General features: G+C 46.7%; 1 protein-coding gene across 2 annotated transcripts in view; it reads left to right on the forward strand.

Annotated features, from left to right (window-relative positions):
- pigq (phosphatidylinositol glycan anchor biosynthesis, class Q) overlaps positions 1-26,334 on the forward strand; it is a 28,545-nt gene extending 2,211 nt beyond the window's left edge. For both annotated transcript variants that reach the window (XM_083649736.1, XM_083649735.1), the window contains exons 4-14: positions 608-783; positions 1,754-1,950; positions 3,654-3,785; positions 7,021-7,141; positions 7,594-7,720; positions 13,718-13,871; positions 19,668-19,779; positions 22,058-22,138; positions 22,511-22,625; positions 23,176-23,237; positions 23,527-26,334. In XM_083649736.1, the coding sequence (XP_083505862.1) occupies positions 608-783; positions 1,754-1,950; positions 3,654-3,785; positions 7,021-7,141; positions 7,594-7,720; positions 13,718-13,871; positions 19,668-19,779; positions 22,058-22,138; positions 22,511-22,625; positions 23,176-23,237; positions 23,527-23,679 (1,430 nt within the window). In that variant the 3' untranslated portion in view covers positions 23,680-26,334. The remainder of the gene's footprint in view (positions 1-607; positions 784-1,753; positions 1,951-3,653; positions 3,786-7,020; positions 7,142-7,593; positions 7,721-13,717; positions 13,872-19,667; positions 19,780-22,057; positions 22,139-22,510; positions 22,626-23,175; positions 23,238-23,526) is intronic.
- Positions 26,335-27,974: the final 1,640 nt, after the last annotated feature.

The raw sequence follows: 27,974 nt of genomic DNA on the forward strand, positions 1-27,974 counted from the left end.
GGTTGCTTTGCGGCCTCGTCGGCAGCTCAGCTGCTGCGTGGCCTCGCCTGCGCTACTTGGAATGCGCAGCACACAATTGCTCAACTTCGCATCACTGATGACATCACAATTGCTTGAGTGACCATCACTGATCACATCATGGAACTTCGCATCGATGACGTCAGTCAGTGAGTGATCAGTAGTGAGTGAAAAGTAGAGTCACATTGACTGATGATGTAATACACACTGTGACATCATCAATGACATCACAATTGCTCGAGCGACCATCACTGATGACATCAAGTGCTCGAATGACATCACTGATGATGTCATATACATTGTGACATCATCAGTGACATCATTACTGACCAAAATCATCACAAATCTCACAATGTGGGACCAGAGCCCACTTACTCAATTTGATGATGATGATGATGATGAAGATGATGATGAGGTGTTCTGGTATGGGAGCCTAGGGCCGGACAAGCGTAACATTCTGAGAGAATACTTGAAAACGGGTCAAAACTCAAATCTGAGTAAAGCCTTTTTACCATTACATGGGAAAGCAGTTGAGAAAGAGGTGAAGAAGAAGGTATTGAGTTGATGTGTCTTTGTGTCACTGTGTCAGATGGGAAAGCAGTTCAGAAAGAGCTGAAGAAGGAGGCGGAGGATGAGGAGGGTGGAGTTGAGGAAGTGGAGAAGGTGATCTTCGTCCACTACGAACAGAGGAAGGTGATGCTGTCGCAGCTTCACCCTGAAGAGGTCCCTGATGCTACGACCGAGCCCCCATCTGAGCTGAGACAGGTAGACTCCATAATCAAGAATACAACCGGTAGTTCCGACTAAGCAATCTGATTGGTCAACTATACATTTACAATGTGCTCAAATCAGCATAACACACACTAAAATATTACCAGAGATGTTCAATATTACTAAAGATACGGCACCGCAGGCTTGGCCAATTGTAAGAAATGGTATTAGCAAGTCTCCTAAATGGTCACCTCTCCCCTGAAGTGTTGTGAGAGGACTGCCTGGTGACGCGGGGTTTAGTGCTGACCTAGCAAGCTAACTTGAACTAGATTGTGAGTTCACAGACTACACACAAACCACACATATAAACACAAAGCTGCCCCTTGTTAGCTGAATATAGTTGTAACTAAGATATTAGATTACATTTTTTTTCCAATCACAGATTTCTCTGCTACATCAACAAACTTCACATGTAGCTTTAGCTAATCGCTCCTTGCTAATGTGAGCTCCTGTTGCTAAATTTATTTATTTATTTAAGATCCCCATTAACCGCTGCCTCAAACAGCGATTATTCTTCCTGGGGTCTGAAATTACAATATAAAATTCAAATTGAAAGTAAAAATACATAATGAAATCAAATAATACAACAATAACCAGAAACATTACAAAGAAAATAAACCAAAAACAGCTTTCTAAAGTTCGGTTGGACAGAAAACAATCTTCTACAATGTTAGTGGAAAAAAGTAATACAAATAATGAAATAAACTGATTAGTTGAAAAGAATTCTAAACCCTGCTCAATCTCGTGAGAGTGTGTTCCTGAGATTTACTTTGATGACTATGCGGTGAAAGAATCTGTCATAATGTGAGATCACATTGACAGACTTCACTGTGGCGTCCACAATGTTTTTTGTTCTTTATTAAATGTGTCTATCGAAAAAGAAGCATGCTTTGTTTCGTGGTGTTTGAGGTTTAGCCATGATGTCATGATAACCCCTGATTGGCCTGCCTCTCCCCTGGTCCAGGTGTTCCAGACGGTGGCCCACAGCGAGCCCCTGTTCTTCCTGGACCGGTACGACGACGGGCCGCTGAAGTCCACCCACTGGCAGTCTGAGGGCCGCGAGGCCAGCATCGTGGTGGAGCTGCTCAAACAAGCCTCTGTCCCACTCTGCCTGCTGCTCAGCTGGCTGCTCTCTGTGTGGACCTGGCTCTGTAACATACGGTGATGCGGCACACACCTCCCAAAGAACTAGTGAGCGCATACCTCCACCAACCTTTCTACAATGTTTGGTGGTGTTATGTGGAAGTTAAGGGCCTTTTTGTGATTGGCCACGCCATGGACACACCCCCTTTTGGCCAGTGGGCGTGGAAAGTTAAATCATTTCTAAGTTTGGCCCATGGTCTGCTTTTCTACTAATTTCGTGCAAAACCGTTCACACAATTTTGACTTATCATGCTGACACTCAGTAGCCTGATAACCAGCCTTGATGAATCCTTCATATGAAGGGAGATGACAACTGTGGGGCTGGATGCCAGGCTAGACAATCAGACAATCAGACAATCAGACAATCAAACAAATGGAGCGACCAGACAAACAGAGGTTTGGATGAGCAAGTCATCCATTCATCTTTTAAAAACCTAACAAAATGGAGCTCATGACATAGAAAATGCAATACATCCTTTGTTCATCATCACATTTCCATAACAGAGTTGGATAAGATAAGATTAAATAAAATAAATAAGATAAAACTTTAATTGTCCCCCTCAGGGAAATGTGTCTGATGGAGTTTCACAGTATGAATGCAACATGGCAGCATCTTAAACGACAACAACATAACGACAGTAGCATCATCACAGCACAACAACACACATCGCGGTGCATCGTTGTTGTGTTTGTGAACATGGTCTTTTCAGGTGAAGTGTTACCACACTGGACTGTGTTTCTCTCACTTCATGTTGCCTGCTCTGTGTCTGTGAGCCTGGTCGGTTTCATCACAGTTACTTAGCGCCCCCTTGTGTTGAATTTAAAAAGATACAATGGGAACACGCACACACTTTTGTAGTGTAGGTTTTGACCAATATGCGGTTTTGAAGGCCAACAATACCTTTGGATAGAAACTAAAGAATATCTTGAAATTTGACCATATTTTCAGTGTTTGAATTCGGCTTTTGTCAGCATGGAAGCAGCATTTATACCACTATGGGACAGTACAACTCAATGCAATAATACATTTGTCATCAAACTGCATCATACCTAAGTCCTAACACTCTAATAGAATAGAATTGTATTGTCCACCACTGTGGGAAATTGTCTTTGTGTAGCAGAAAGAATCTCTGCACACCTGGGAATATGACGGGTGCGTCGGGGAAAGACATGAAACTGTAAAGAAAAGCTCCTGCATACTGTCTCACCTTCTTAGGAGAAAATCTATTGGATATTATACGCTTCGGTCACTAGGACCTTCGTCAGTATTATGGGCGACATCGCCTTGACTCCATCTATATATACATATAGGGGATGCCCCCATGAACCAATCATCCAATCACAACGAAGGACCTTACCTGGTTGAGCACCTTGAAGTGGTAACATTGAGTGCTCAATCAGGGGAAAATTTGAATATATGTGCACTAGAATTAAAACATAGGCAGTGCCCAATACATCACAAGTACATCATCCATATTCAAGGTATTATAAATAAAAAGAATGTAAATATAAGAAAATATGGGACAATATAAGATAAACTGTAACATACTTACAGGCTGCATGGCCTAAATAGGCTATATGCTTTCTGTTTTGTAAGACCAGTAGGCCTAGGAAATTGTCTTTGCCCCACCAACACAAAAAAAATAACACAAGAAGCCGCCAGACAGTTAGTAAGACAACAGTCTAACAGTCTGATGTCTGTCTTGTCTCCCGTGTCCCAGGCTCCTCAGTCTGTACCCGCTGCCTTTCCTGTCCAGCAAGCTGTCCACCTGCGTGCAGCTGAGCTACAGGACCCAACACATGAAGACCCTCAGCTCAGCCAAACCTGCCACCACACACGCACACTTCATGAGGTGAGGGTGGGGACACACACACTTCATGAGGTGAGGGTGGGGACACGCACACTCCACGCACACTTCATGAGGTGAGGGTGGGGACACACTTCATGAGGTGAGGGTGGGGACACGCACACTCCACGCACACTTCATGAGGTGAGGGTGGAGACACACTTCATGAGGTGAGGGTGGGGACACGCACACTCCACGCACACTTCATGAGGTGAGGGTGGAGACACACTTCATGAGGTGAGGGTGGGGACACGCACACTCCACGCACACTTCATGAGGTGAGGGTGGAGACACACTTCATGAGGTGAGGGTGGGGACACGCACACTCCACGCACACTTCATGAGGTGAGGGTGGGGACACACTTCATGAGGTGAGGGTGGGGACACGCACACTTCATGAGGTGAGGGTGGAGACACGCACACTCCATGAGGTGAGGGTGGGGACACGCACACTTCATGAGGTGAGGGTGGGGACACGCACACTTCATGAGGTGAGGGTGGAGACACGCACACTTCATGAGGTGAGGGTGGAGACACGCACACTTCATGAGGTGAGGGTGGGGACACGCACACTCCATGAGGTGAGGGTGGGGACACGCACACTCCACGCACACTTCATGAGGTGAGGGTGGGGACACGCACACTCCACGCACACTTCATGAGGTGAGGGTGGAGACACGCACACTTCATGAGGTGAGGGTGGGGACACGCACACTTCATGAGGTGAGGGTGGGGACACGCACACTCCATGAGGTGAGGGTGGGGACACGCACACTTCATGAGGTGAGGGTGGAGACACGCACACTTCATGAGGTGAGGGTGGAGACACGCACACTTCATGAGGTGAGGGTGGGGACACGCACACTCCACGCACACTTCATGAGGTGAGGGTGGGGACACGCACACTCCACGCACACTTCATGAGGTGAGGGTGGAGACACGCACACTCCATGAGGTGAGGGTGGGGACACGCACACTTCATGAGGTGAGGGTGGGGACACGCACACTCCATGAGGTGAGGGTGGAGACACGCACACTCCATGAGGTGAGGGTGGGGACACGCACACTTCATGAGGTGAGGGTGGAGACACGCACACTTCATGAGGTGAGGGTGGGGACACGCACACTTCATGAGGTGAGGGTGGGGACACGCACACTTCATGAGGTGAGGGTGGAGACACGCACACTTCATGAGGTGAGGGTGGAGACACGCACACTTCATGAGGTGAGGGTGGAGACACGCACACTTCATGAGGTGAGGGTGGGGACACGCACACTTCATGAGGTGAGGGTGGAGACACGCACACTTCATGAGGTGAGGGTGGGGACACGCACACTTCATGAGGTGAGGGTGGAGACACGCACACGTCATGAGGTGAGGGTGGGGACACGCACACTTCATGAGGTGAGGGTGGGGACACGCACACTTCATGAGGTGAGGGTGGGGACACGCACACTTCATGAGGTGAGGGTGGGGACACGCACACTTCATGAGGTGAGGGTGGGGACACGCACACTTCATGAGGTGAGGGTGGAGACACACACACTTCATGAGGTGAGGCTGGAGACACGCACACTTCATGAGGTGAGGCTGGAGACACGCACACTTCATGAGGTGAGGGTGGAGACACGCACACTTCATGAGGTGAGGCTGGAGACACGCACACTTCATGAGGTGAGGCTGGAGACACGCACACTTCATGAGGTGAGGGTGGAGACACGCACACTTCATGAGGTGAGGGTGGAGACACGCACACTTCATGAGGTGAGGGTGGGGACACGCACACTTCATGAGGTGAGGGTGGGGACACGCACACTTCATGAGGTGAGGGTGGGGACACGCACACTTCATGAGGTGAGGGTGGGGACACGCACACTTCATGAGGTGAGGGTGGAGACACACACACTTCATGAGGTGAGGGTGGAGACACGCACACTTCATGAGGTGAGGGTGGAGACACGCACACTTCATGAGGTGAGGCTGGAGACACGCACACTTCATGAGGTGAGGCTGGAGACACGCCCCTTGTTACTCCCTGCATTGTAGGCATCAGTATTGATGGTTCTTCTGAGTTTGTGTATTCGATCTCTGTCCAAAAAGATCTGCGAAGTTAAAGTTCCTGTTCTGAAGAACAACTGCTCTGCCTATAAACCTCACAAACAGATCACATCACATCACAAAAGTTTTATATTGTGCCAAATCTTTCGTAAATGTGTAAGTCTTTCTTAATCAGAGTACTTAGTTGGCAGATTGAATAGTACTGATACATATATTCATAGTAGACTTGTTATCAGTATACTGTTCTCTATGTGTTCTTTCCCTCTGTGTGTGTCTGTTGTGTCTGACAGGAAGCTCTGTTGTGTCTGACAGGAAGCTCTGTTGTGTCTGACAGGAAGCTCTGTGTGTGTCTGTTGTGTCTGACAGGAAGCTCTGTTGTGTCTGACAGGAAGCTCTGTGTGTGTCTGTTGTGTGTGACAGGAAGCTCTGTGTGTGTCTGTTGTGTCTGACAGGAAGCTCTGTGTGTCTCTGTTGTGTCTGACAGGAAGCTCTGTGTGTGTCTGTTGTGTGTGACAGGAAGCTCTGTGTGTCTCTGTTGTGTCTGACAGGAAGCTCTGTGTGTCTCTGTTGTGTCTGACAGGAAGCTCTGTGTGTGTCTGTTGTGTCTGACAGGAAGCTATGTGTGTCTCTGTTGTGTCTGACAGGAAGCTCTGTGTGTGTCTGTTGTGTCTGACAGGAAGCTCTGTGTGTCTCTGTTGTGTCTGACAGGAAGCTCTGTGTGTCTCTGTTGTGTCTGACAGGAAGCTCTGTGTGTGTCTGTTGTGTCTGACAGGAAGCTCTGTGTGTCTCTGTTGTGTCTGACAGGAAGCTCTGTGTGTCTCTGTTGTGTCTGACAGGAAGCTCTGTGTGTCTCTGTTGTGTCTGACAGGAAGCTCTGTGTGTCTCTGTTGTGTGTGACAGGAAGCTCTGTGTGTCTCTGTTGTGTCTGACAGGAAGCTCTGTGTGTCTCTGTTGTGTCTGACAGGAAGCTCTGTGTGTCTCTGTTGTGTCTGACAGGAAGCTCTGTGTCTCTGTTGTGTCTGACAGGAAGCTCTGTGTGTCTCTGTTGTGTCTGACAGGAAGCTCTGTGTCTCTGTTGTGTCTGACAGGAAGCTCTGTGTGTCTCTGTTGTGTCTGACAGGAAGCTCTGTGTCTCTGTTGTGTCTGACAGGAAGCTCTGTGTGTCTCTGTTGTGTCTGACAGGAAGGCCAACATCCTGGTCTCCTTTCTGGTGGACGTGGCTCTGGGCCTACTGCTCATCTCCTGGCTGTACAGAGAGAACCGCATCACTGTGCTCGCCAACACACTGGTGCCTGCTGCTGATGTAAGAGAGAGAGAGAGAGCGAGTGTGTGTGTGTGTGTGTGTGTGTGAGAGAGAGAGTGTGAGAGAGAGTGTGAGAGTGAGTGTGTGTGTGTGTGTGTGTGTGTGTGTGTGTGTGTGTGTGTGTGTGTGAGAGAGAGAGAGAGAGAGACAGTGTGAGAGAGAGCGAGAGCGTGTGTGTGTGTGTGAGAGAGAGAGAGAGAGAGAGAGAGAGAGAGAGAGAGAGAGAGAGAGAGAGAGAGAGAGAATTAATCATACACACAAGCACATTCTACTCTCTTTCAAATTGTACCCATTTGTACATTTGACGCCATTTGACGCTGTGGGTGCTGAGGGATGTCCTCAGTGCCTATGGCCCAGGTTGGCTCGTCAAAAAGGGCCTTTCTAACCCAAGTAAAGGACGTGAGAGGTCTTCTTGTCCCCCTCAGTCCTGAGCCTGTGTCATGTGTGTGCAGCATGTGGCTAAAGAGCTGGAGGAGCTGCTGCAGTGGCTGATGGGAGCTCCGGCCGGCCTGAAGATGAACCGGGCTCTGGACCAGGTCCTGGGCCGCTTCTTCCTCTACCACATCCACCTCTGGATCAGTGAGTCTCACACACACACACACACATACGCTGGGCTGGGCTCATTTGTTAAAGGATGGGTTTTCCGTGGGGAATATGAATATATATTAAATCTCACGCCCCTAAGGTTTTCGAATCCGTTGAAATTTTTGAAATTGGATATTCACTAGGGATGGGCGCGAGTACTCGGGTACTCGAGTACTCGTTCATAACGTCAGTACTCGAGTAACGTTTCCGCTGTCCGGGTACTCGCCCCACTCCCCACCCCTTTAAAAATGGTCTAAATCTACGCACGCATCGTTATGTGGATCTGCCAGCATGAACTGCACGGGCGTCAAGTCAGCCAGAATGTACAAGTACGTCATCCGCTTTGTTGATTTCAAAATAAAAGGCTTATTGTAACGTAAGTTGTAACCTTATTTATTTTGAGTAATGCGTTACAGCCATAGTTTCACGCCATATAACATCACGAGTATTTTGATACAAGGTTTGCTGCTTCGTTCGTTGAAATACCCTTTTCTCCTCCAACGTGCATAAATAAGCTATTTACTTTTGTTTAAGTAACATTATTTTGAAAGTTTTAACCGGAAGTTTTCCAGCTCATCCCGAAAAATGGTGGCTGAAGATATGCTCCCGAAGGAGACAGATGCACGCTTCTTCATAGCGCACGCCCGATAAAACTCATTCAAAACTTTGCAGTAGTTTACTGACTACACTGTCGTTTCCCATAATATAACGTTAGTCACAAGAAATGTGGAGAAAGAATCGCTTTTTGGGAGACAATCGTTTCATGGTGATCACTATTTAGCTGCAGCTGTAATGTTAATCACACTGGTCAGTGGTCAGTTTTCACTTTTTGGCAGAACACCGGACCTTGTAATCCGTGGATTTACGTTAGTGTAACAGTGATCATAAAGTAAAATGGATGATACTGGACAATGGACATGTATTGGAATTGAGCCTTCGCTTGTTTCACAACAATATTGTCCGCTCCGAAGCGCTAATGCCATCCATCCAACCATCGGCGATGCTGTCTGAGGTAGGCTTTAGACGTTAGCTTAGCGTCACCTCACCTAATATCACAGTCAGTCAGTCCCTCTCCTCACATCCTCCAGGTAACGCTTTCTCCATGCAAAAATGCAAACGTTATGTGTGAACAGCCCCACACACAGCAGATTACCCCTGCTCCGTCATTACCATAGTAATCACACAGACCCCCCCCCCGCGCGCGCGAGAGTACTCGAGTACTCGTTCATAATAGAAGGAGAGTACTCGAGTATTTAAATTGCTTAAAATGCCCATCCCTAATATTCACTGCCATGCCTATCAAGCATCTATCACATTATTTCCATGTCGCTCTGACGCAAAACGCGTCAGAGCGACACCCCCCGCCTTGCGGAAGTCGTGCACCTATGAACTACAACTGTTGTTGGCCATGGTCCCGCCTCTAGAGGTCCTCCACGCCCCTTCAGAGGCCTTGACAAAAACAAAAAGGCAGCCATCTTTTTCAACCGCCTAGCCTGCTGTAGCTAATATTAGCTTCCCATAGTTCCTTGCAAAGAGACCATATCTCGGGAACGGAAGCACTAATAGACACGGGACTGGCGGCATTGGAAAGATCGTCAAATTTTACATCTAGTAGTAGGTGGGTTGAAGTAACGAAATCAACGCTGAGCAATGTACCCGTTTTTACACATTTTTACAGAAAATAGTTACAACATCAGATGCGCGTAACTCCTACGAAAATGCCTTAAAATGCATGATTTTTTTTTTATGAAGACATCTCCCGACATATATACTACCGTTTACATTTGGTGCAATTTGGAGGCAATTTTATTTTCGATTTATTTCTTCTTCTTTGTATCTTTTATTGTCGAAGCCTTCTTCTTCTTCTTCTTTGAGTTTTATGGCGGTTGGCAAACATATATGTGCATTACCGCCACCTACTGGAGTTTGATATCAGCCAAATGCCTGAGGGGTGGGCATGAAAACGAAGGCCACTCATTGGTAATAAAAAAACACTGTGCACATTTATTTATTTCTAAATCTTACGGAATGAACCTTTAAAGCCAGAGTGAAGTTTCTGGTAGAAGACCTAAGGCATTGATTGTTACAAAACATGTCGTGCTAGCTTGTCAGGAAGGTGGCTAAATAACGCTTAGGCTCAATTTTGATCTTATTTGCAATATTGAAGTGCATTGTAGACATGTCTACCTTGAAAGTTCCTCGTAGCTGCTTTCATGGCAGTTTAAACAGCATGAAATCAGCACACGCACGCTAGAAATAAGAGGGAAATAAATGAGGGGTGATGAGTGAAAAGACATGGGGGGGGCCCATCACAATTGCTCACGTGACATCACTGATGACATCATTGATGACATCACAATTGCTCGAGTGACATCACTGGTTGAGTCTGAACTGAACGCCCCCACATTACATGATTTGTGATATATGACATCACTATAGTAGTGACCTGGCCACCTGGCCACTTTCTTTCATCAGTGAGTCTTCAGTGAGCGATGTCCCTCAATGATGTCACTCAGGTAATTGTGATGTCATCAGTGATGGCATAAATCATTCCCTGCAGAGGCTATGAGTAGGACCAGTACACGGTTAGAAAAAAATATTGCTGTCACTATGCAGATTTTTGTAAAGACCCTGACTGGCAAGACCATCACTCTGGAGGTCGAGCCAAGTGACAACATTGAGAATGTCAAGGCTAAGATCCAGGATAAGGAAGGCATTCCTCCCGACCAGCAGCGCCTGATCTTCGCTGGTAAACAACTGGAAGATGGTCGCACCCTCTCCGATTACAACATCCAGAAGGAGTCCACACTCCATCTTGTGCTCCGTCTGAGGGGAGGCATGCAGATCTTTGTGAAGACCCTCACTGGCAAGACCATCACTCTGGAGGTTGAGGCAAGTGACACTATTGAGAACGTAAAGGCTAAGATCCAGGATAAAGAAGGCATCCCCCCTGACCAGCAGCGCCTGATCTTTGCTGGTAAGCAGCTTGAAGATGGCCGCACCCTCTCAGACTACAACATCCAGAAGGAGTCCACCCTTCATCTTGTGCTCCGTCTGAGGGGAGGCATGCAGATCTTTGTAAAGACCCTCACTGGCAAGACCATCACCCTGGAAGTTGAGCCAAGTGACACCATTGAGAACGTAAAGGCTAAGATCCAGGATAAGGAAGGCATCCCCCCTGACCAGCAGCGCCTGATCTTCGCTGGTAAACAACTGGAAGAAGGTCGCACCCTCTCCGACTACAACATCCAGAAGGAATCCACCCTTCATCTTGTGCTCCGTCTGAGGGGAGGCATGCAGATCTTTGTGAAGACCCTCACTGGCAAGACCATCACTCTGGAGGTTGAGGCAAGTGACACCATTGAGAACGTCAAGGCCAAGATCCAGGATAAAGAAGGCATCCCCCCTGACCAGCAGCGCCTGATCTTCGCTGGTAAACAACTGGAAGAAGGTCGCACCCTCTCCGACTACAACATCCAGAAGGAGTCCACCCTTCATCTTGTGCTCCGTCTGAGGGGAGGCATGCAGATCTTCATGAAGACGCTGACTGGCAAGACCATCACCCTCAAGGTTGAGCCAAGTGACACCATTGAGAATGTCAAGGAAGGTACCCCAACCAGCAGTGTCTGATCTTCGCCGTCAAGTAGGGCTGTGCAATAAAATCAACATGGCAGTATATGGCAATTTTCTATGATACTGTATCAATATTCCCGAAAAAATATTGTGGTATATCGCTATCACTTTTTATGTACAGACTGACACAATATGAACACATTTATATACACTTTATTTTCAATATGATAAATAAGAAGAAAAATAAAATAAAATGTTGAATTAAATAGTTTTGACTTAATGTGTCCACTGAGTTATCAATATAATGTGATGTACATATAATAATGATAATGATAGAATAATACATGGGCTTTTCAAGGACTCAAAGACACTAAACACTAAGGTGATGTGATGGACACGTGACGTGACACAGGGATAGATAGAGATGGGTTTTCAGGCGGGATTGAAAAACTGTGAGCGACTCAGTCTCTGATGTCAGGGGAGGGAGTTCCAGAGCCTGGGAGCTGCCCTGGTCTCTGATGTCAGGGGAGGGAGTTCCAGAGCCTGGGAGCTGCCCTGGGGAAGGCTCTGTCCTGAAACTGTGGAGAGTCTCTGATGTCAGGGTGTGAGTTCCAGAGCCTGGGAGCTGCACTGGGGAAGGCTCTGTCCTGAAGCTGTGGAGGTTTGACTCGGGGGTGGAGAGGAGGCCGGCTGAGGTGGATCTTGAGGGTTGGTAGGGGAAAAGGAGGTCAGTGAAATATGGGCTGGGGAAGCCGGGGGCGATGTGGTGCCAGGGTTTGTGTGAGTGAAAAGAGTGAGTTGCAGTAATCGAGACGATAAGAGATGAAGGCGTGGATGAGTGTTTTGGCAGCAGTATGTGGATGCGGAGACAATGGTGCCATCAATGGTGAGTGTGGGGATGTTGAGTTTGCTGAGGGTCGATTTGGAGCCGATGAAGAGTAGCTTGGTTTTGTCACTGTTGAGTTTTAGCAAATTGTGTTGCATCCAGGCTTTTATTGCAGACAGGCAATAATTGATATAGGAGAGGGGTGGGTTGTAGGAGGGTTTGGTTCTGAGGTAGATCTTATAGGAGAGGGGTGGGTTGTAGGAGGGTTTGGTTCTGAGGTAGATCTTATAGGAGAGGGGTGGGTTGTAGGGGGTTTGGTTCTGAGGTAGATCTTATAGGAGAGGGGTGGGTTGTAGGAGGGTTTGGTTCTGAGGTAGATCTTATAGGAGAGGGGTGGGTTGTAGGGGGTTTGGTTCTGAGGTAGATCTTATAGGAGAGGGTGGGTTGTAGGGGGATTTGGTTCTGAGGTAGATCTTATAGGAGAGGGGTGGGTTGTAGGGGGTTTGGTTCTGAGGTAGATCTTATAGGAGAGGGGTGGGTTGTAGGGTGTTTGGTTCTGAGGTAGATCTTATAGGAGAGGGGTGGGTTGTAGGAGGATTTGGTTCTGAGGTAGATCTTATAGGAGAGGGGTGGGTTGTAGGGGGATTTGGTTCTGAGGTAGATCTTATAGGAGAGGGTGGGTTGTAGGGGGTTTGGTTCTGAGGTAGATCTTATAGGAGAGGGGTGGGTTGTAGGAGGATTTGGTTCTGAGGTAGATCTTATAGGAGAGGGGTGGGTTGTAGGGGGATTTGGTTCTGAGGTAGATCTTATAGGAGAGGGGTGGGTTGTAGGGGGTTTGGTTCTGAGGTAGATCTTATAGGAGAGGGTGGGTTGTAGGGGGTTTGGTTCTGAGGTAGATCTTATAGGAGAGGGTGGGTTGTAGGGGGTTTGGTTCTGAGGTAGATCTTATAGGAGAGGGTGGGTTGTAGGGGGTTTGGTTCTGAGGTAGATCTTATAGGAGAGGGTGGGTTGTAGGGGGTTTGGTTCTGGGGTAGATCTTATAGGAGAGGGGTGGGTTGTAGGGGGTTTGGTTCTGAGGTAGATCTTATAGGAGAGGGGTGGGTTGTAGGGGGATTTGGTTCTGGGGTAGATCTTATAGGAGAGGGGTGGGTTGTAGGGGGATTTGGTTCTGGGGTAGATCTTGTTGTAGCAGTGGAAGTTGAGGTCGAAATAGCGGCACTCCAAAGATGAAAAAGCACGACTGCTCAGATTCATAAAAAGAAAATGGCGAACATGTTTCAGCAGAATGCCTTCATCAGAGCATCATACAGCATGAAGGTATCATCAGCCTCTGTTATATCGCACACAATATTCATCCTATATCTCCACACAACATGCAGGTTGCATACATCATATATACATACTGCACCTTTTACATTGTGATACTACACAACCACAGCGTCTCTTTAGACTGGAAACCCACACAAACACGAGGAGAACATGCAAACTCCACACAGAAAGGACAGTGGTGGAGATTCTAACCCCGGCCTTCTTGCTGTGAAGCGACAGTGCTAACCACTGAGCCACCGTGATTGTCTTGTCTTGTTCCCCAGGCTACATCCACCTGATGTCTCCGTTCGTGGAGCAGATCGTGTGGTACGGAGGGCTGTCGGCCTGCCTGGGCCTGAGCTTCGCCCTGTCCCTGTTGTCTGACATGGTGGCCCTACTCACCTTCCACATCTACTGCTTCTACGTCTATGGAGCCAGGTGAGGCCTCAGCACCTAACACCATGTGTACACTGTTCTACCAGGGTAACACCTAACACCATGTACACTGTTCTACCAGGGTAGCACCTAACACCATGTACACTGTTCTACCAGGGTAGCACCTAACACCATGTACACTGTTCTACCAGGGTAACACCTAACACCATGTACACTGTTCTACCAGGGTAGCACCTAACACCATGTACACACTGTTCTACCAGGGTAACACCATGTACACTGTTCTACCAGGGTAACACCTAAGACCATGTACACTGTTCTACCAGGGTAGCACCTAACACCATGTACACACTGTTCTACCAGGGTAACACCATGTACACTGTTCTACCAGGGTAGCACCTAACACCATGTACACTGTTCTACCAGGGTAACACCATGTACACTGTTCTACCAGGGTAACACCTAACACCATGTACACTGTTCTACCAGGGTAACACTTAACACCATGTACACTGTTCTACCAGGGTAACACCATGTACACTGTTCTACCAGGGTAACACCTAACACCATGTACACACTGTTCTACCAGGGTAACACTTAACACCATGTACACTGTTCTACCAGGGTAACACCATGTACACTGTTCTACCAAGGTAGCACCTAACACCATGTACACTGTTCTACCAGGGTAACACTTAACACCATGTACACTGTTCTACCAGGGTAACACCATGTACACTGTTCTACCAGGGTAACACCTAACACCATGCACACTGTTCTACCAGGGTAACACTTAACACCATGTACACTGTTCTACCAGGGTAACACCATGTACACTGTTCTACCAGGGTAACACCATGTACACTGTTCTACCAGGGTAACACCTAACACCATGTACGCTGTTCTACCAGGGTAGCACTTAACACCATGTACACTGTTCTACCAAGGTAGCACCTAACACCATGTACACTGTTCTACCAGGGTAGCACCTAACACCCTAACACCATGTGTACACTGTTCTACCAGGGTAGCACCTAACACCATGTACACTGTTCTACCAGGGTAGCACCTAACACCATGTACACTGTTCTACCACCATGTACACTGTTCTACCAGGGTAGCACCTAACACCATGTACACTGTTCTACCAGGGTAGCACCTAACACCATGTACACTGTTCTACCAGGGTAGCACCTAACACCATGTACACTGTTCTACCAGGGTAGCACCTAACACCATGTACACTGTTCTACCAGGGTAACCAGCTCAGTGGCCTTGTGGTCTGAGTGTCCGCCCTGAGACTGGGAGGTCGTGAGTTCGATCCCCGGCCGAGTCATACCAAAGACTATAAAAATGGGACCCATTTGGGGGGTTAAATCACCATGTGATTCCCGAGCGCGGCGCACGCTGCCGCTCACCGCTCCCCCAGGGGATGGGTCAAATGTGTGACAATCAGTGGGACTTTACCTTTAATTTACTTTAACACCTAACACCATGTACACTGTTCTACCAGGGTAGCACCTAACACCATGTACGCTGTTCTACCAGGGTAGCACCTAACACCATGTACACTGTTCTACCAGGGTAGCACCTAACACCATGTACACTGTTCTACCAGGGTAGCACCTAACACCATGTACACTGTTCTACCAGGGTAACCAGCTCAGTGGCCTTGTGGTCTGAGTGTCCGCCCTGAGACTGGGAGGTCGTGAGTTCGATCCCCGGCCGAGTCATACCAAAGACTATAAAAATGGGACCCATTTGGGGGGTTAAATCACCATGTGATTCCAGAGCGCGGCGCACGCTGCCGCTCACCGCTCCCCCAGGGGATGGGTCAAATGTGTGACAATCAGTGGGACTTTACCTTTAATTTACTTTAACACCTAACACCATGTACACTGTTCTACCAGGGTAGCACCTAACACCATGTACACTGTTCTACCAGGGTAGCACCTAACACCATGTACACTGTTCTACCAGGGTAACACCTAACACCATGTACACTCTTCTACCAGGGTAACACCATGTACACTGTTCTACCAGGGTAACACCTAACACCATGTACACTCTTCTACCAGGGTAACACCTAACACCATGTACACTGTTCTACCAGGGTAACACCTAACACCAATCACAGTTAAAAATCAAAATTTCCGAAGGCGCGCCGCGCTGGGGAGGGGGCGTACGATAATTTCACTCCAAAAACGATAATTTTGACCCTCTGATACGATAATTCAACATTTGCCATCTGGCAACACTGCTCCGTGTTCTTAGTTACCGTTAGCTAGTGAACTAGCTTGCGTTGTCTGTCACTGAGGTAAATAACGCTAGTAGGAGGAGGGATGCCTAGTTGGCCATTTTGGAGTCGCCCTTTGCAAATACAGAACCAAATCCGGTCACGCTTTGCAAATGCAGAATAAAGACAGAATGTAGAGTCTTTCTTTTACGGGGGCATTTCACTCGTCCTTTGGTGCCCAGTGGTGCATTGGGCACTGCGACTACATTCCCAACACTCAAGTTAAATGGTAAAAGTGTTTAACCCTATCTGAAATAAGAAAGCTGAGGTTTTAGTCATCAAAAGTTGTTAATGTTGATTTATTATATGGCCTGTATATATTCATGCACTATTTAAAAGGAAATGTCATGAACTCAAAATAACTGATGTAGCCAGTTCCCAGTTCGGCCATCTGCTAAACTCAGAACAGGAACAGATCAAACTTTAATGATGTCTGTGGGGAGACTGGGGACGCACAGTAACACACGTTAAATATACATGGCAAAATATAGAATATAAAGAAGAATAGTGCAAATGTAGAAATACATGAATGAAATGTAAGTAGTAGTTCTATGATGAATAGTTTCAAACTATATGTTCATCCTAAAATATAGTATTTCCATGTATTGTGAAGTGGAGAGTGATAGAAAATTGAGGTGTGACTTAAGGAACGATTCAAATGTGTTGAAGCCATCCATACAATAAACAGGCTTGTGCGTTTTCTCCACCGAGTAGAAGGCGTTAGATTACAGCAGACACTTATCATCAGGCCTGGTAACTGGCTCTGGTGGCTCCATACAGATAGTTGAGTATTTTGATTGTTTATTCTAGTCTGTCTGCAGTGATGGGCTTGATGTTAATCCAGAGGAGGCTCCCTGAACTTGCTCTTCTGGTCTTTTCACCCGTTTTGTCCAGAGAGATTTGACCAGACACTTGAGGGCTTTTGAGGTGGAAATAATGATATTACTGTTATTAATATGACTATTATTTTACATGTTGCACATTCAAAACAGAGCTAAGTGATTTACAGTGGAGTTGGGACAAAACAATGTCATGCATTCTGTCATTGTGTTACTTATGAATGGAATTATAGTGCAAATAAAGTATCCCCCTTTTTGCTGGGGACCCCCTGGAACCGCCTCAAGGACCTCTGGGGGTCCCCGGACCCCCATTTGAGAACCACTGATCTAGACCATCAAACAGCCAATAGGAGAACAAATAAAAGTTGGAGACTGTGGGCATCCCCTCAGACAAAGCTTGGACAAAGCCCCCCCATGTCATTGCAGCTCAACAATTGAGCCAAGAGAGCCTGGTGGTGTTACTGTTGACATACCTGACTACACCAGATAACTAGAAGGTGACAGTCTGTCTGAAGGCAGGTATTAGTTTCTGGCTCTGGGAAAGTGGGGAAAACAGTAAATCTCCCCCAAAACTACTGTATCTCTGAACTATCTCTTGAACCAAATCACATAGATGAGAACTAATCACTGCCAGTCACTGAGCCTCCCCTGAAACTGTTTGGAACAGCCAATAGGAACCTTTTGCGTTTAATCTAGACTGGAACAGCCAAAAGGGACCTCTAGTACTGGGGGAATACAAGGTTGGTGGGCAAGCTAGCTACTGTATGTTCACCTGGTCCAGACGGTATAAGGAGCTGCCTCTGTGTCTTGGTTATTTCCATGAATATTCCTGACTAAGAGGAGTGGACATATTGTGCACTGTTGACATGTGCAGTTAATTAAGGTGCTTCCAAAATAGAAAGAGATAAATGTCCACTGGTTGATGCTGCTGCATGCGTCTTGTTTTAGTTTTCTTTCAGTCGCTTCCATTGAACAGAGTGCGTAATGCATTGAGACTTCTCTGTTAGCCTGAACACTGAAGCTGCCTCTGATAATAGTCCTGGATGTTGGAGAGTGGATTGACTAAATTATGTATCTGCTCTAAATATAGCTTAGCTCCTCCCTCGCCCGTGGTACATACTGAAATATTACCCACTCTCCCTCTTACATTTATGCTCCAACAGCTCTTTGGACCCAAGAACCTTTCTCAGAGTGACTTATTAAACCTGCATGCCCTCACGGTACTACTGCTATTATAATGCTGGCTCTCTCTGTGTCGATATAGCTATAGCACGGCCAAGCTGAAGCCGTTTTCACACATGCGCTTTTTACCGCTAAATGACCGGAAAGCGGTCTAATGCCTTCATGTGTGAAAGTTGTCTTCCGGTATAAGCGTTCCCCCGTCATCGCGGACTTTTCACCAGTTTCGAGCCAGTCAGAAGAGCGGTATGCCACGATAAAGTGTGAAACGGGTCCAGTCATTTGCCGGTCCTTCTCTCATGGGTGAGGTGTACACACGTTGCTTAACGTTCACTTCCAGCGTGCATCATCTAATCATTCGCGCACATCAAAGCAAACTACTTCCACATTTCGCTTCGTGCATTTGCTTTCTCTACATGCATACAAGCGTTGGGCGGCTTGCAAGCCACTGCCATTCTCGCCGTCTGTCCTGTGTCGGCTTGATGCTGCCTGGATACTACTCTGCACTGCAGCCCATGAGTGAATGTGAAGGATACAACATACTCTTAAGTGAAACGAGTGTGATTTATTGTGTGACAAGCAAACTTATTTCACCATCAGAGTTTTGCCGACCCCCAAAATAAGCCGTCCCCCGCCCCCCAACATACAGGCTATTTGACACTATATTCACACATGCGCCGCTCAGGTGTGAAGGGAAATTCCGGGAAATGGCCGATATTGATTTACAGGTAATTTTCCTGTAGGCATGTGTGAAAACGGGCCGATAGTGATCAGTCAATCAATTAAAATCAATCGTTAAAACAACATGAACAATCATACACACAGGATATAGACACCCACACACCCACGGACACAGTCATGCGTGGGAACATTGGTAGTTACTCTTCAGGAACTGCTTTAGGTTGGTTTTAAAATGATCCGAACTACGATCCTGTTTCATGTGTGTGGGCAGTGAGTTCCACATTTTAACCTCCTGTACAGAGAGGGCGCTGTTTGTTATTTACACCTCCTGTACAGAGAGGCATGTTTATCCTATAGGGAGGTTTAACCTCCTGTACAGAGAGGGCGCTGTTTGTTATTTACACCTCCTGTACAGAGAGGCATGTTTATCCTATAGGGAGGTTTAACCTCCTGTACAGAGAGGGCTGTTTGTCCTATAGAGAGGTTTAACCTCCTGTACAGAGAGGGCTGTTTGTCCTATAGGGAGGTTTAACCTCCTGTACAGAGAGGGCTGTTTGTCCTATAGGCAGGTTCCCTGCGACTGCACCTCTGGTACCCGAAGCCCCCAGAGGTTTCACCACATCACCATGTACTTCTTGTTTACCTCGCCTCCTTTACTGTTCTTGATGATGGTCATCATCTTGCATCTTTGCTTTTCTTGTGTCTTTTGGCTCCTTTCTCAATCTCACTGTTGCTCAGGTCCACATTGAGTGTAGTATTTATTCATGGTGGACTGATTTAACAAAGTCCAGTTGTCTGTCCTGAAGCTGGACACAAATGGGTGACTCTCTGTGTCTCTATCAGGCTGTACTGTCTGAAGATCTACGGCCTGTCGTCTCTCTGGAGGCTCTTCAGAGGGAAGAAGTGGAATGTTCTGAGGCAGAGGGTGGACTCATGCTCCTATGACCTGGACCAGGTAACACACACACACACACACACACACACACACACATACACACACACACACACACACACACACACACACACACACACACACACCACACACCACACACCACACACACACACACACACACACACACACACACACACCTCAGACAGAAATCGGTTATCGGCATTGCAGGCTTTGGGCATTTGGGGTTGTTGTCAGCGTACAGACAGACCGAGTAGGTTGGGCTGCCCCCTACCTGTCATCCTGCATTTTGGAACATTGCATGTGGTCGCAGCGATTGTGAATTTGCGCTTGTTCTTCTAATGTGCTCTTTTACTATGACCATGGTAAACACAAGACACAGCCTTGTTTTATCCTAAAATGATCTATTTCTATGTTATTTGTTTCCCACACTAGTGAGTACAAAGCACAGGAACAGGATGAGCTGGTCCAGGTGCACAGACACATGTCCAGACATGCAGCAGGTGTAGCAGTGAGGCAACAGAGATCTGCTAAACAACAGATCGGTTACATTAGATAACAGATCCGTTAGCTGCCTGAGGCAACGCACTCGCAGAGCAGGAACCTGCTGCCTGTGTGGTGACAGGTGATGCTATGCTAGGCTATGGCTGGAGGAGGGGGGGGGCAGAGCAGGAACCTGCTGCCTGTGTGGTGACAGGTGATGCTATGCTAGGCTATGGCTGGAGGAGGGGGGGGGGGGCAGCGCAGGAACCTGCAGCCTGTGTGGTGACAGGTGATGCTATGCTAGGCTATGGGTGGGAGGGGGGGGGGGGGGCAAGTCCAGGAAGAATCCGGTTCAATCCCATGCATTTGGGAATTGGAGAAGCTGTGGAGTCGATCCCACACGTTACTGAAAATGTAGCTTCCTCACAACAACAGAAACGTCATCACAGACCCATCTGACCCTGGGCATGACCTGTTCAAACCCCTCCCCTCTGGGAGGCGCTATAGACGACCGTGCACCAAAACAACCAGTCTTTCCCACAGGCCATCACTCTGATGAACACGTTATCACTTCATCACTTTACCTTGAATCACTTTACCTGTGGCAACTACCTCACGCACATGACCCCCCCCACACACGCACGCACGCACGCACACACACACACACAGTACTCTAAAGTCCTTTTCCCACATGCGCTTTGTACCGCAAAATGACCGGTACGTGGTCTAATGCCTGCATGTGAGAAAGGCGCCGTGTCGGTATAAGCGCGACCCCGTCGTCCCCGACATTTCACCAGTTTCGACCCAGTCAGAAGAGCGGTATGCTCTTAAGGAGACGCAAGTGGAAACGGTTCCAGTCATTTTCCACGACAGCGGTCCTTCAATCATGGGCGAGGAGTAGCCTACACACGTTGCTTAATGTTCCAGCGGGCATAATCTAATCATTCGCGCACATTAAAGCAAACTGGCGAAATGATCTTGTGATAGACTAATAAGAGCAGTATGTCAGCTTGCTGATTTCCGAAGGCAACCCCGGACACATCAAACAAAGCCAGTCTGTAAAAAGTGCTTCAACGCGACGCAGGTGAACGGATAAACATCGAACCAGCAACTATTTCTCTCAGACACGGATCCCAACTTCTTCAAAGTGCATCAACTAATCATTCGCGCACATCAAAGCAAACTACTTCCACATTTCGCTTGTGCATTTGCTGTGTCATTCGCTGTGTCTGTCCGTGGCTGCTGCTCTCGAGCAGAGAGGGGAGGGGGAAATCGGCTGTGTTGATTACGCTGGCGGCTTGACGCTGCTCTTAAGTCAAACGAGTGTGATTTATTGTGTGACAACTGACAAGCAAACTTATTTCGAGTTTTGCCGACCCCCCAAATAAGCCCCCCCACCCCCTCCCCCCCGCCCCCCCAACATACAGGAAAATTCGCTGATAGATTCCCACATGCGCGAGCCGAAGTGTGAAGGGAAATGTCCGATATTGACTTACAGGTAATTTTCCGGTACGCATGTGGGAAAAGGGCTTAAGGTGAAACATGTTAACTGTGTAATAACTGTCCCAATGACTAGTCAAGTTATTTGTATAGCAAACTATGACTAATGACACGTCTCATATTCCTTTTCCGACCAAACCCTTTGTGGTTTTGATAAAACATGTCTCTGAAAGATTATATACTGATGCAGAGTTAGTGCTCATGTGTTTGAGTAGGAATAATAATGGTAATATCAGTGGTGTTACTGTAACACCACTGATATTACCATTATTACTGTTGCATACAATCCATTGAGAATTGGTATGGATTGACGGGTGGTGTGTTGTCTGGTATATTTCAGCTCTTCATAGGAACATTGTTGTTCACCATCCTGCTGTTCCTGCTGCCCACCACAGCTCTCTACTACCTGGTCTTCACTCTGGTAAGATCATCCACCAGCCACATGCTGGAACATTAAATTTGACCTGCCACTTCTGCGATTAACAAACTATTATTTATATCTCGAACTTCAGTATATTGCAATACAAATGTGACGATGCATATCGTGTGGCAAAGAAATGTATCTATTTGTTAATTTATAGTTTAAATTCTGCACACTATCTGTGTTTCCCCTAGAATTGTATTCTTGTCGGGGTGTAAAATCCTCTGAAATAGACAGCTGGGTGGATCTGGTCCAGTCAGCAGAGCTGACTGGACCAGATCCACCCAGCTGATATATCAGTGGAACCCTAATGTAGATGATATCAGGAGGGTAGGCTGGTTTTTCACCCTTGTGTGTCCCTGTGTTGTCCAGTTGCGGCTGGTGGTGGTGCTGTTCCAAGGCGTTCTCCACCTCAGTGTGGATTTCATCAACTCCTTCCCACTGTTCGCCATGGGCCTCCGCATCTGCAGGTCCTACAGACTGGCAGGTATACACTCCATTCCATCTGCAGGTTCTCCATTACGCATCCACGTCTGTCTGGAGCTCCACAACCACACATGATAGAAAGCCTCCGTCGAGCAGATGGTCTGATTAGATTTTGGAGCATAAAAAGTCTGCAACAAAATCAGCAATGTGTTTGCCCTACGCCCGTTACTGTCCCACTTAGCACCTACCATTTTTAGCCTTCAACCCCAAAATAATTGGCTCCAATTGTAAGTGAAACACTTTGAAATACGGCTCACAAAGACATACTTTAAATACATCAATAAATAAATAAACTGTTAGCATAAAAAGTCAGGCTGTTGTAGTTATTACCAAATCAAATTCAAAAGGGAACAACTTCGTTGGTGCTATGGAGCTACATTCCTGAGATCACAAAGTGTTCACAGCCAGCTTACTGTGTGTGTGTGTGTGCGTGTGCGTGTGCGTGTGCGTGTGCGTGTGTGTGTGCGTGCGTGCGCGCGCGTGTGTGTGTGTGTGCGCGCGTGTGTGTGTGTGTGCGCGTGCGCGTGTGTGTGTGCGTGTGCTTCTTACAGAGGGGGTGAAGTTCCGCGTGCTGTGTGAGGAGCCTGGGACAGCCCTTCACCTGCTGATGGAGGTAATAAGTGACACTTTATCTGTTTAGCACACACACACACACATACGCACATACACACCGCACATACACACACACACACACACACACACACACACACACACACATACACCGCACATACACACACACACACATACACCGCACATACACACACACACACACACACACATACACACACACACACGCACACACATACGCACATACACATACACACACACACACACACACACACCGCACATACACACACACACACACACACACACACTCACCAGCTCTCCCTCCTCCTCCACAGATTAACCCTCTGAAGTGCAGCACGGTGGTTCAGACCTACCGCACCCCGACGTACAGCTGCTACCCCAAAGACTCGTGGACCGCACTGGTCAAGAAGCTGTTTGTGGGGGAGCTGATTTACCCCTGGAGACACAAAACCTCCAAGATCGATTGAGAGACCAAGGCCAGCAATGAGAGAGAGAGAGAGAGAGAGAGAGAGAGAGAGAGAGAGAGAGAGAGAGAGAGAGAGAGAGAGAGAGAGAGAGAGAGAGAGAGAGAGAGAGAGAGAGAGAGAGAGAGAGAGAGAGAGAGAGAGAGGGAGGAAGGATGCAGAGGGAAAGAGAAGAAATGGGGAAAACAAAGAGGGAAACAAGTGCTGTGACCTGTGAGTTACGCTGCTTTCATGTCATATGGGAATAACGACTTGATGCTGCGAATTTACAACTTGCGATGCAAATAATTAATTCTGTGTTTTTATATATTGACTTTTTTGCAGGTATTTCCTGGTTGGTGGCATCAGTATTCAGAAAGTCAGACAAATCAGGGTTCATTGCCAAACCCAAGTTCCCAAGTACCAGTAGGGTAGTATTTACCACCTGCAAGCTGAGGTGAACAGTATTTTCATACGGGAAGCTCACATCTCCCGTCTTTCCCATAGGACCTGAAGGCAGCACAAAACGCCTGGTTAAAAGCATCCTGATCACATGACCTCACATTCTGTTTGGCTTTACCTATCAGTCTGGACTTCCAGCCGTTCACAGTGATGTCAGTGGGCGGGTGTACTTGCCTTGACTCCTTCAGCCAATCAGCGTCAGATCCTGTTAAATCCAAATCCACTCCTAAGAACGGCGGTTCGCGGTCTTAAAGGGATACACACACAAACAATGTTGCATCAGGTATCAATGGGTTAATTGTTGTTATTGAGTCTATTTCTGCAATAACTGCACTTATATTTACTCTACAGATGTTGACATTACTGCTTGTTGCTTTGGGAGCCGCCCCACTGTTTTGCTGATTGGCCGATTACGTTGTCAACTATGAGGCAGGTTCCTGATTGGCTGGATTGACCCGTAGACTTTGTCATTTCTGGGTGCGGGCTGGAGGCCAAACTGATCCACAGAACCAAACGGCACAAATCACCAAGGGAGCGATCAAGCCCAATATGAGAGAGAGAGAGAGAGAGAGAGAGAGAGAGAGAGACAGGGAATATGACAGAGAGGAAATGAGTGCACTTAAGTTCATGGCACACCAATCACACATCACGTTTGATTGGTCGGTTGGATTGATTGAATGTTACATTCTACAACAAACACAGGGATTTGTTTGGTGTACCATGGCTTCTGTCCTTGTTTGGAGATGTTTGGTCAGATTCCACATGTTCAATCCTTTAGCCCATGGCTACTGGATCATGTTTGATTGGTGTGCCCTGGCTACTGGATCATGTTTGATTGGTGTGCCATGGCTACTGGATCATGTTTGATTGGTGTGCCATGGCTACTGGATCATGTTTGATTGGTGTGCCATGGCTACTGGATCATGTTTGATTGGTGTGCCCTGGCTACTGGATCATGTTTGATTGGTGTGCCATGGCTACTGGATCATGTTTGATTGGTGTGCCCTGGGCTGTAGGCATTTCACATCAGCAGATACCATTTGGAGATGAAGTTATGACGAAGGGATTTTTAAAGGAGCAGTTCACCACAAAATACAAATTCACCCCATGTCAGTACACATTACCACTACACAGTACACATTACCACTGCGCAGTACCATACCAGGGGGGGGGGGGGGGGGGGGGGTATGGTTTGGGACTCCACACTCATGAGAAATGTGATGGTACTTTTTGCACTTTTTGAATTTCAAACAACCAGAAAATCCCAATTCACCTCAATAGGTTTGGGGAAGGCTGAGTCAGACTTGAGTCTCAAGTCCCAATATATACCAAGTCAAGTCAGAATAATCCAACTCCATTATATCTTAAGTCTTTTACACAAACACAAAATCTCAAGTCTTCTTTTCATGCATCAAGTCAAGTCTCAAGAACTTGAAGTTGTGACATGAGTCCAAGTCATGAGCCTCCACCTCTGGTGATGGTGCTGATAGTTTCAGGTGACATGGGGTGAGAAAACGGGGACAGTGTTTCCATTTGGGAATGAACTGTTCTTTCAAAGCTTGAGTCTGCATATGAAGGGACAGAAGTCCACTTTGAAATTGGCTGTTTAGCATTAACTGCACTGACCAGAGATAGTCTTACTCATGTTGATTTTATATTTAATTATTAGTATTGATTTTAGACTACCGGTAGTTCTAAATGATGCTAACTGGAAAAAAAGATTTTCAAATGTAACGTTTTATATAATCTTTAGAAAATTAACGTTAAGATTAAAGAAAAATCTTTGTATTATAGTTTTAGTTGTATTTTTTTCTTGTGCCACATGGCGTATTTTGTGAAAGCTCGTCTGTTCCCACTGATCGTCCCTGGACAGAGAAATGAGATGTATAGAATATACATGACTAAGTCCAAATTGTGTTTTGATGTTTCTGTTTGTAGTATGACTCCTCTGTTGATCCACTATATGTTCTGGAACCAAGCTGTGCTCAGTGCCGGTTCATCCAGGCCACTTTTCTGAACCTAAACAAGTCATTCCAAGTCGTCGAGTTCATTATAGATCTCAACAGTGACCGCCCACTTCTGCTTCCAAAAGAGAATTACTATTTCACAACACATTGTCGCAGCATTCTCCTAAGGTTGAAGTGGAGGCGACTAGTTTTCAAACGTAAAAAAAAACTCCATACAGTTCATCTGACATAATCCAAGCTCGAGAAGGCGTGAGATGCCAAGTTGACTTAAACAGACATCATTGTGATGTCTTCAGCTAAAAACAGGTTGGAAATGACGTCTTTTCAAATTAACTTGGCATCTCAGGGCTTCTGGAGCTTGGATTTGTTTTCTTTTCTTTTTTTACATTTGAAAACGTGTCGCCGCCCACTTCCATCATTTAGACGAATGCTGCATCAATGTGTTGTGAAACTCCAGGATTGTTTTGTGGACTAAAAAAAACCTTGCCCGACTTTGCATGAGGGTGAACTCATCCTGTGCTTTGTCCTGTTTTGTGCCAATTTAGATGAAGTGATTTTTAAAGAGCAAGTGAACCCCAAACCATGTTCAACCCTAAAAAACATGCTACTGAAATGGCCAGCTGCTATTGGCTGATCTTTGATGCCAGGTGACATCACCAGCTGGTTTGGGGTTTATTTCCTTTTTCATGCGGAAACGGGGGACATTTTGAGAGGATGTTTTTTTCTTTCTTATCATCTCTTGAACCCGCAAAGCTGTAAATGTTCCATTACCCTTTAATAAAATGCATTGATATTTAACACTGATATCTCTTCTTGTTAAATGAGGCTCATCAGTTCATTTTTTTTTTTTTACAAACGAGGACCACAATGGAAACAAGTCATGGACTTTATTGTGTTTTCATTCCTCGACAATCCTGTTGTATGGTTTTTTCATCTGTTCATTGTGTATTTTTTAACAACTCACAAATACCTTCATTCTTTCATGCAGGGGAGGATTTACAGTCTTAGGAAAGTTACTCGGGAAGTGTAATTAGTTACTTATTACTGATTACTCATTTAACAAGCACAAATTTGCAATAGCTGCAAACACATAGCTATATTTATGCACATTTCCAAAACAGGATGGCAGGGGCAGCCCACGCTACTCTGCCTCTGCTACCCTGCATTTCGAAATCCCTCCCACTGCGCCCTTTTAGCCAATTGGCATGAACACACACACATGAGCCTGGGTAAACCTAGTCTCAATGCCAGACCCATGAGCCTGGAAGCTGACCAGTACAACCACAGTCTGATCTGCTGGCCACTGATCAGCTCCACTGGAGCGGTTGGGGATAAGGGCCTTGCTCAAGGGCACCTCAGTGGTGGTAATGAGGGAGGGGCAAGCGCTGCCTTTTCACTTTCCCCACCCAGATTTATCCTGCCGGTCCCGGGGATTGAACCGACAACCTTCCGGTCACAAGCTCGCTTCTTTAACCATTTGGCCACCACTGCCCACAGTGGGAGCACTGAAGGAGTGCGTCCCCGTCCACATGTCCTCGAGTGCCCACCGCCCGGGTGGGGTCGTCAAAAGGACCTTTCTGTGCTGAGTTTGCATGTTCTCCCCGTGCCCCCTGGGGGTTTCCTTCATATAGGAACAGGCACGTGCACACATAGACATGAAAGGGGGCTTGAGCCCCTGCCTTTTTTTCAGTCTGTAAAAAGTGCCTTTTTTTTTTTTTCTTTTTTTTTTTTTTTAATTATAATACATTTTTAATTTTCATTCCAACAACACATGAACAAAACAAACAGCTCAGACACATTAAAAAATAAAATAAAAAGTGCCCTTTCCTGACCATGAATGCATTTCTAATGGTGCTTTGTATGGAAATTGCCCTTTCCATGCCGTCACTG

This window comes from Poromitra crassiceps (genome assembly GCF_964638095.1).
Source record: "Poromitra crassiceps genome assembly, chromosome: 13".
Taxonomy (NCBI): domain Eukaryota; kingdom Metazoa; phylum Chordata; class Actinopteri; order Beryciformes; family Melamphaidae; genus Poromitra; species Poromitra crassiceps.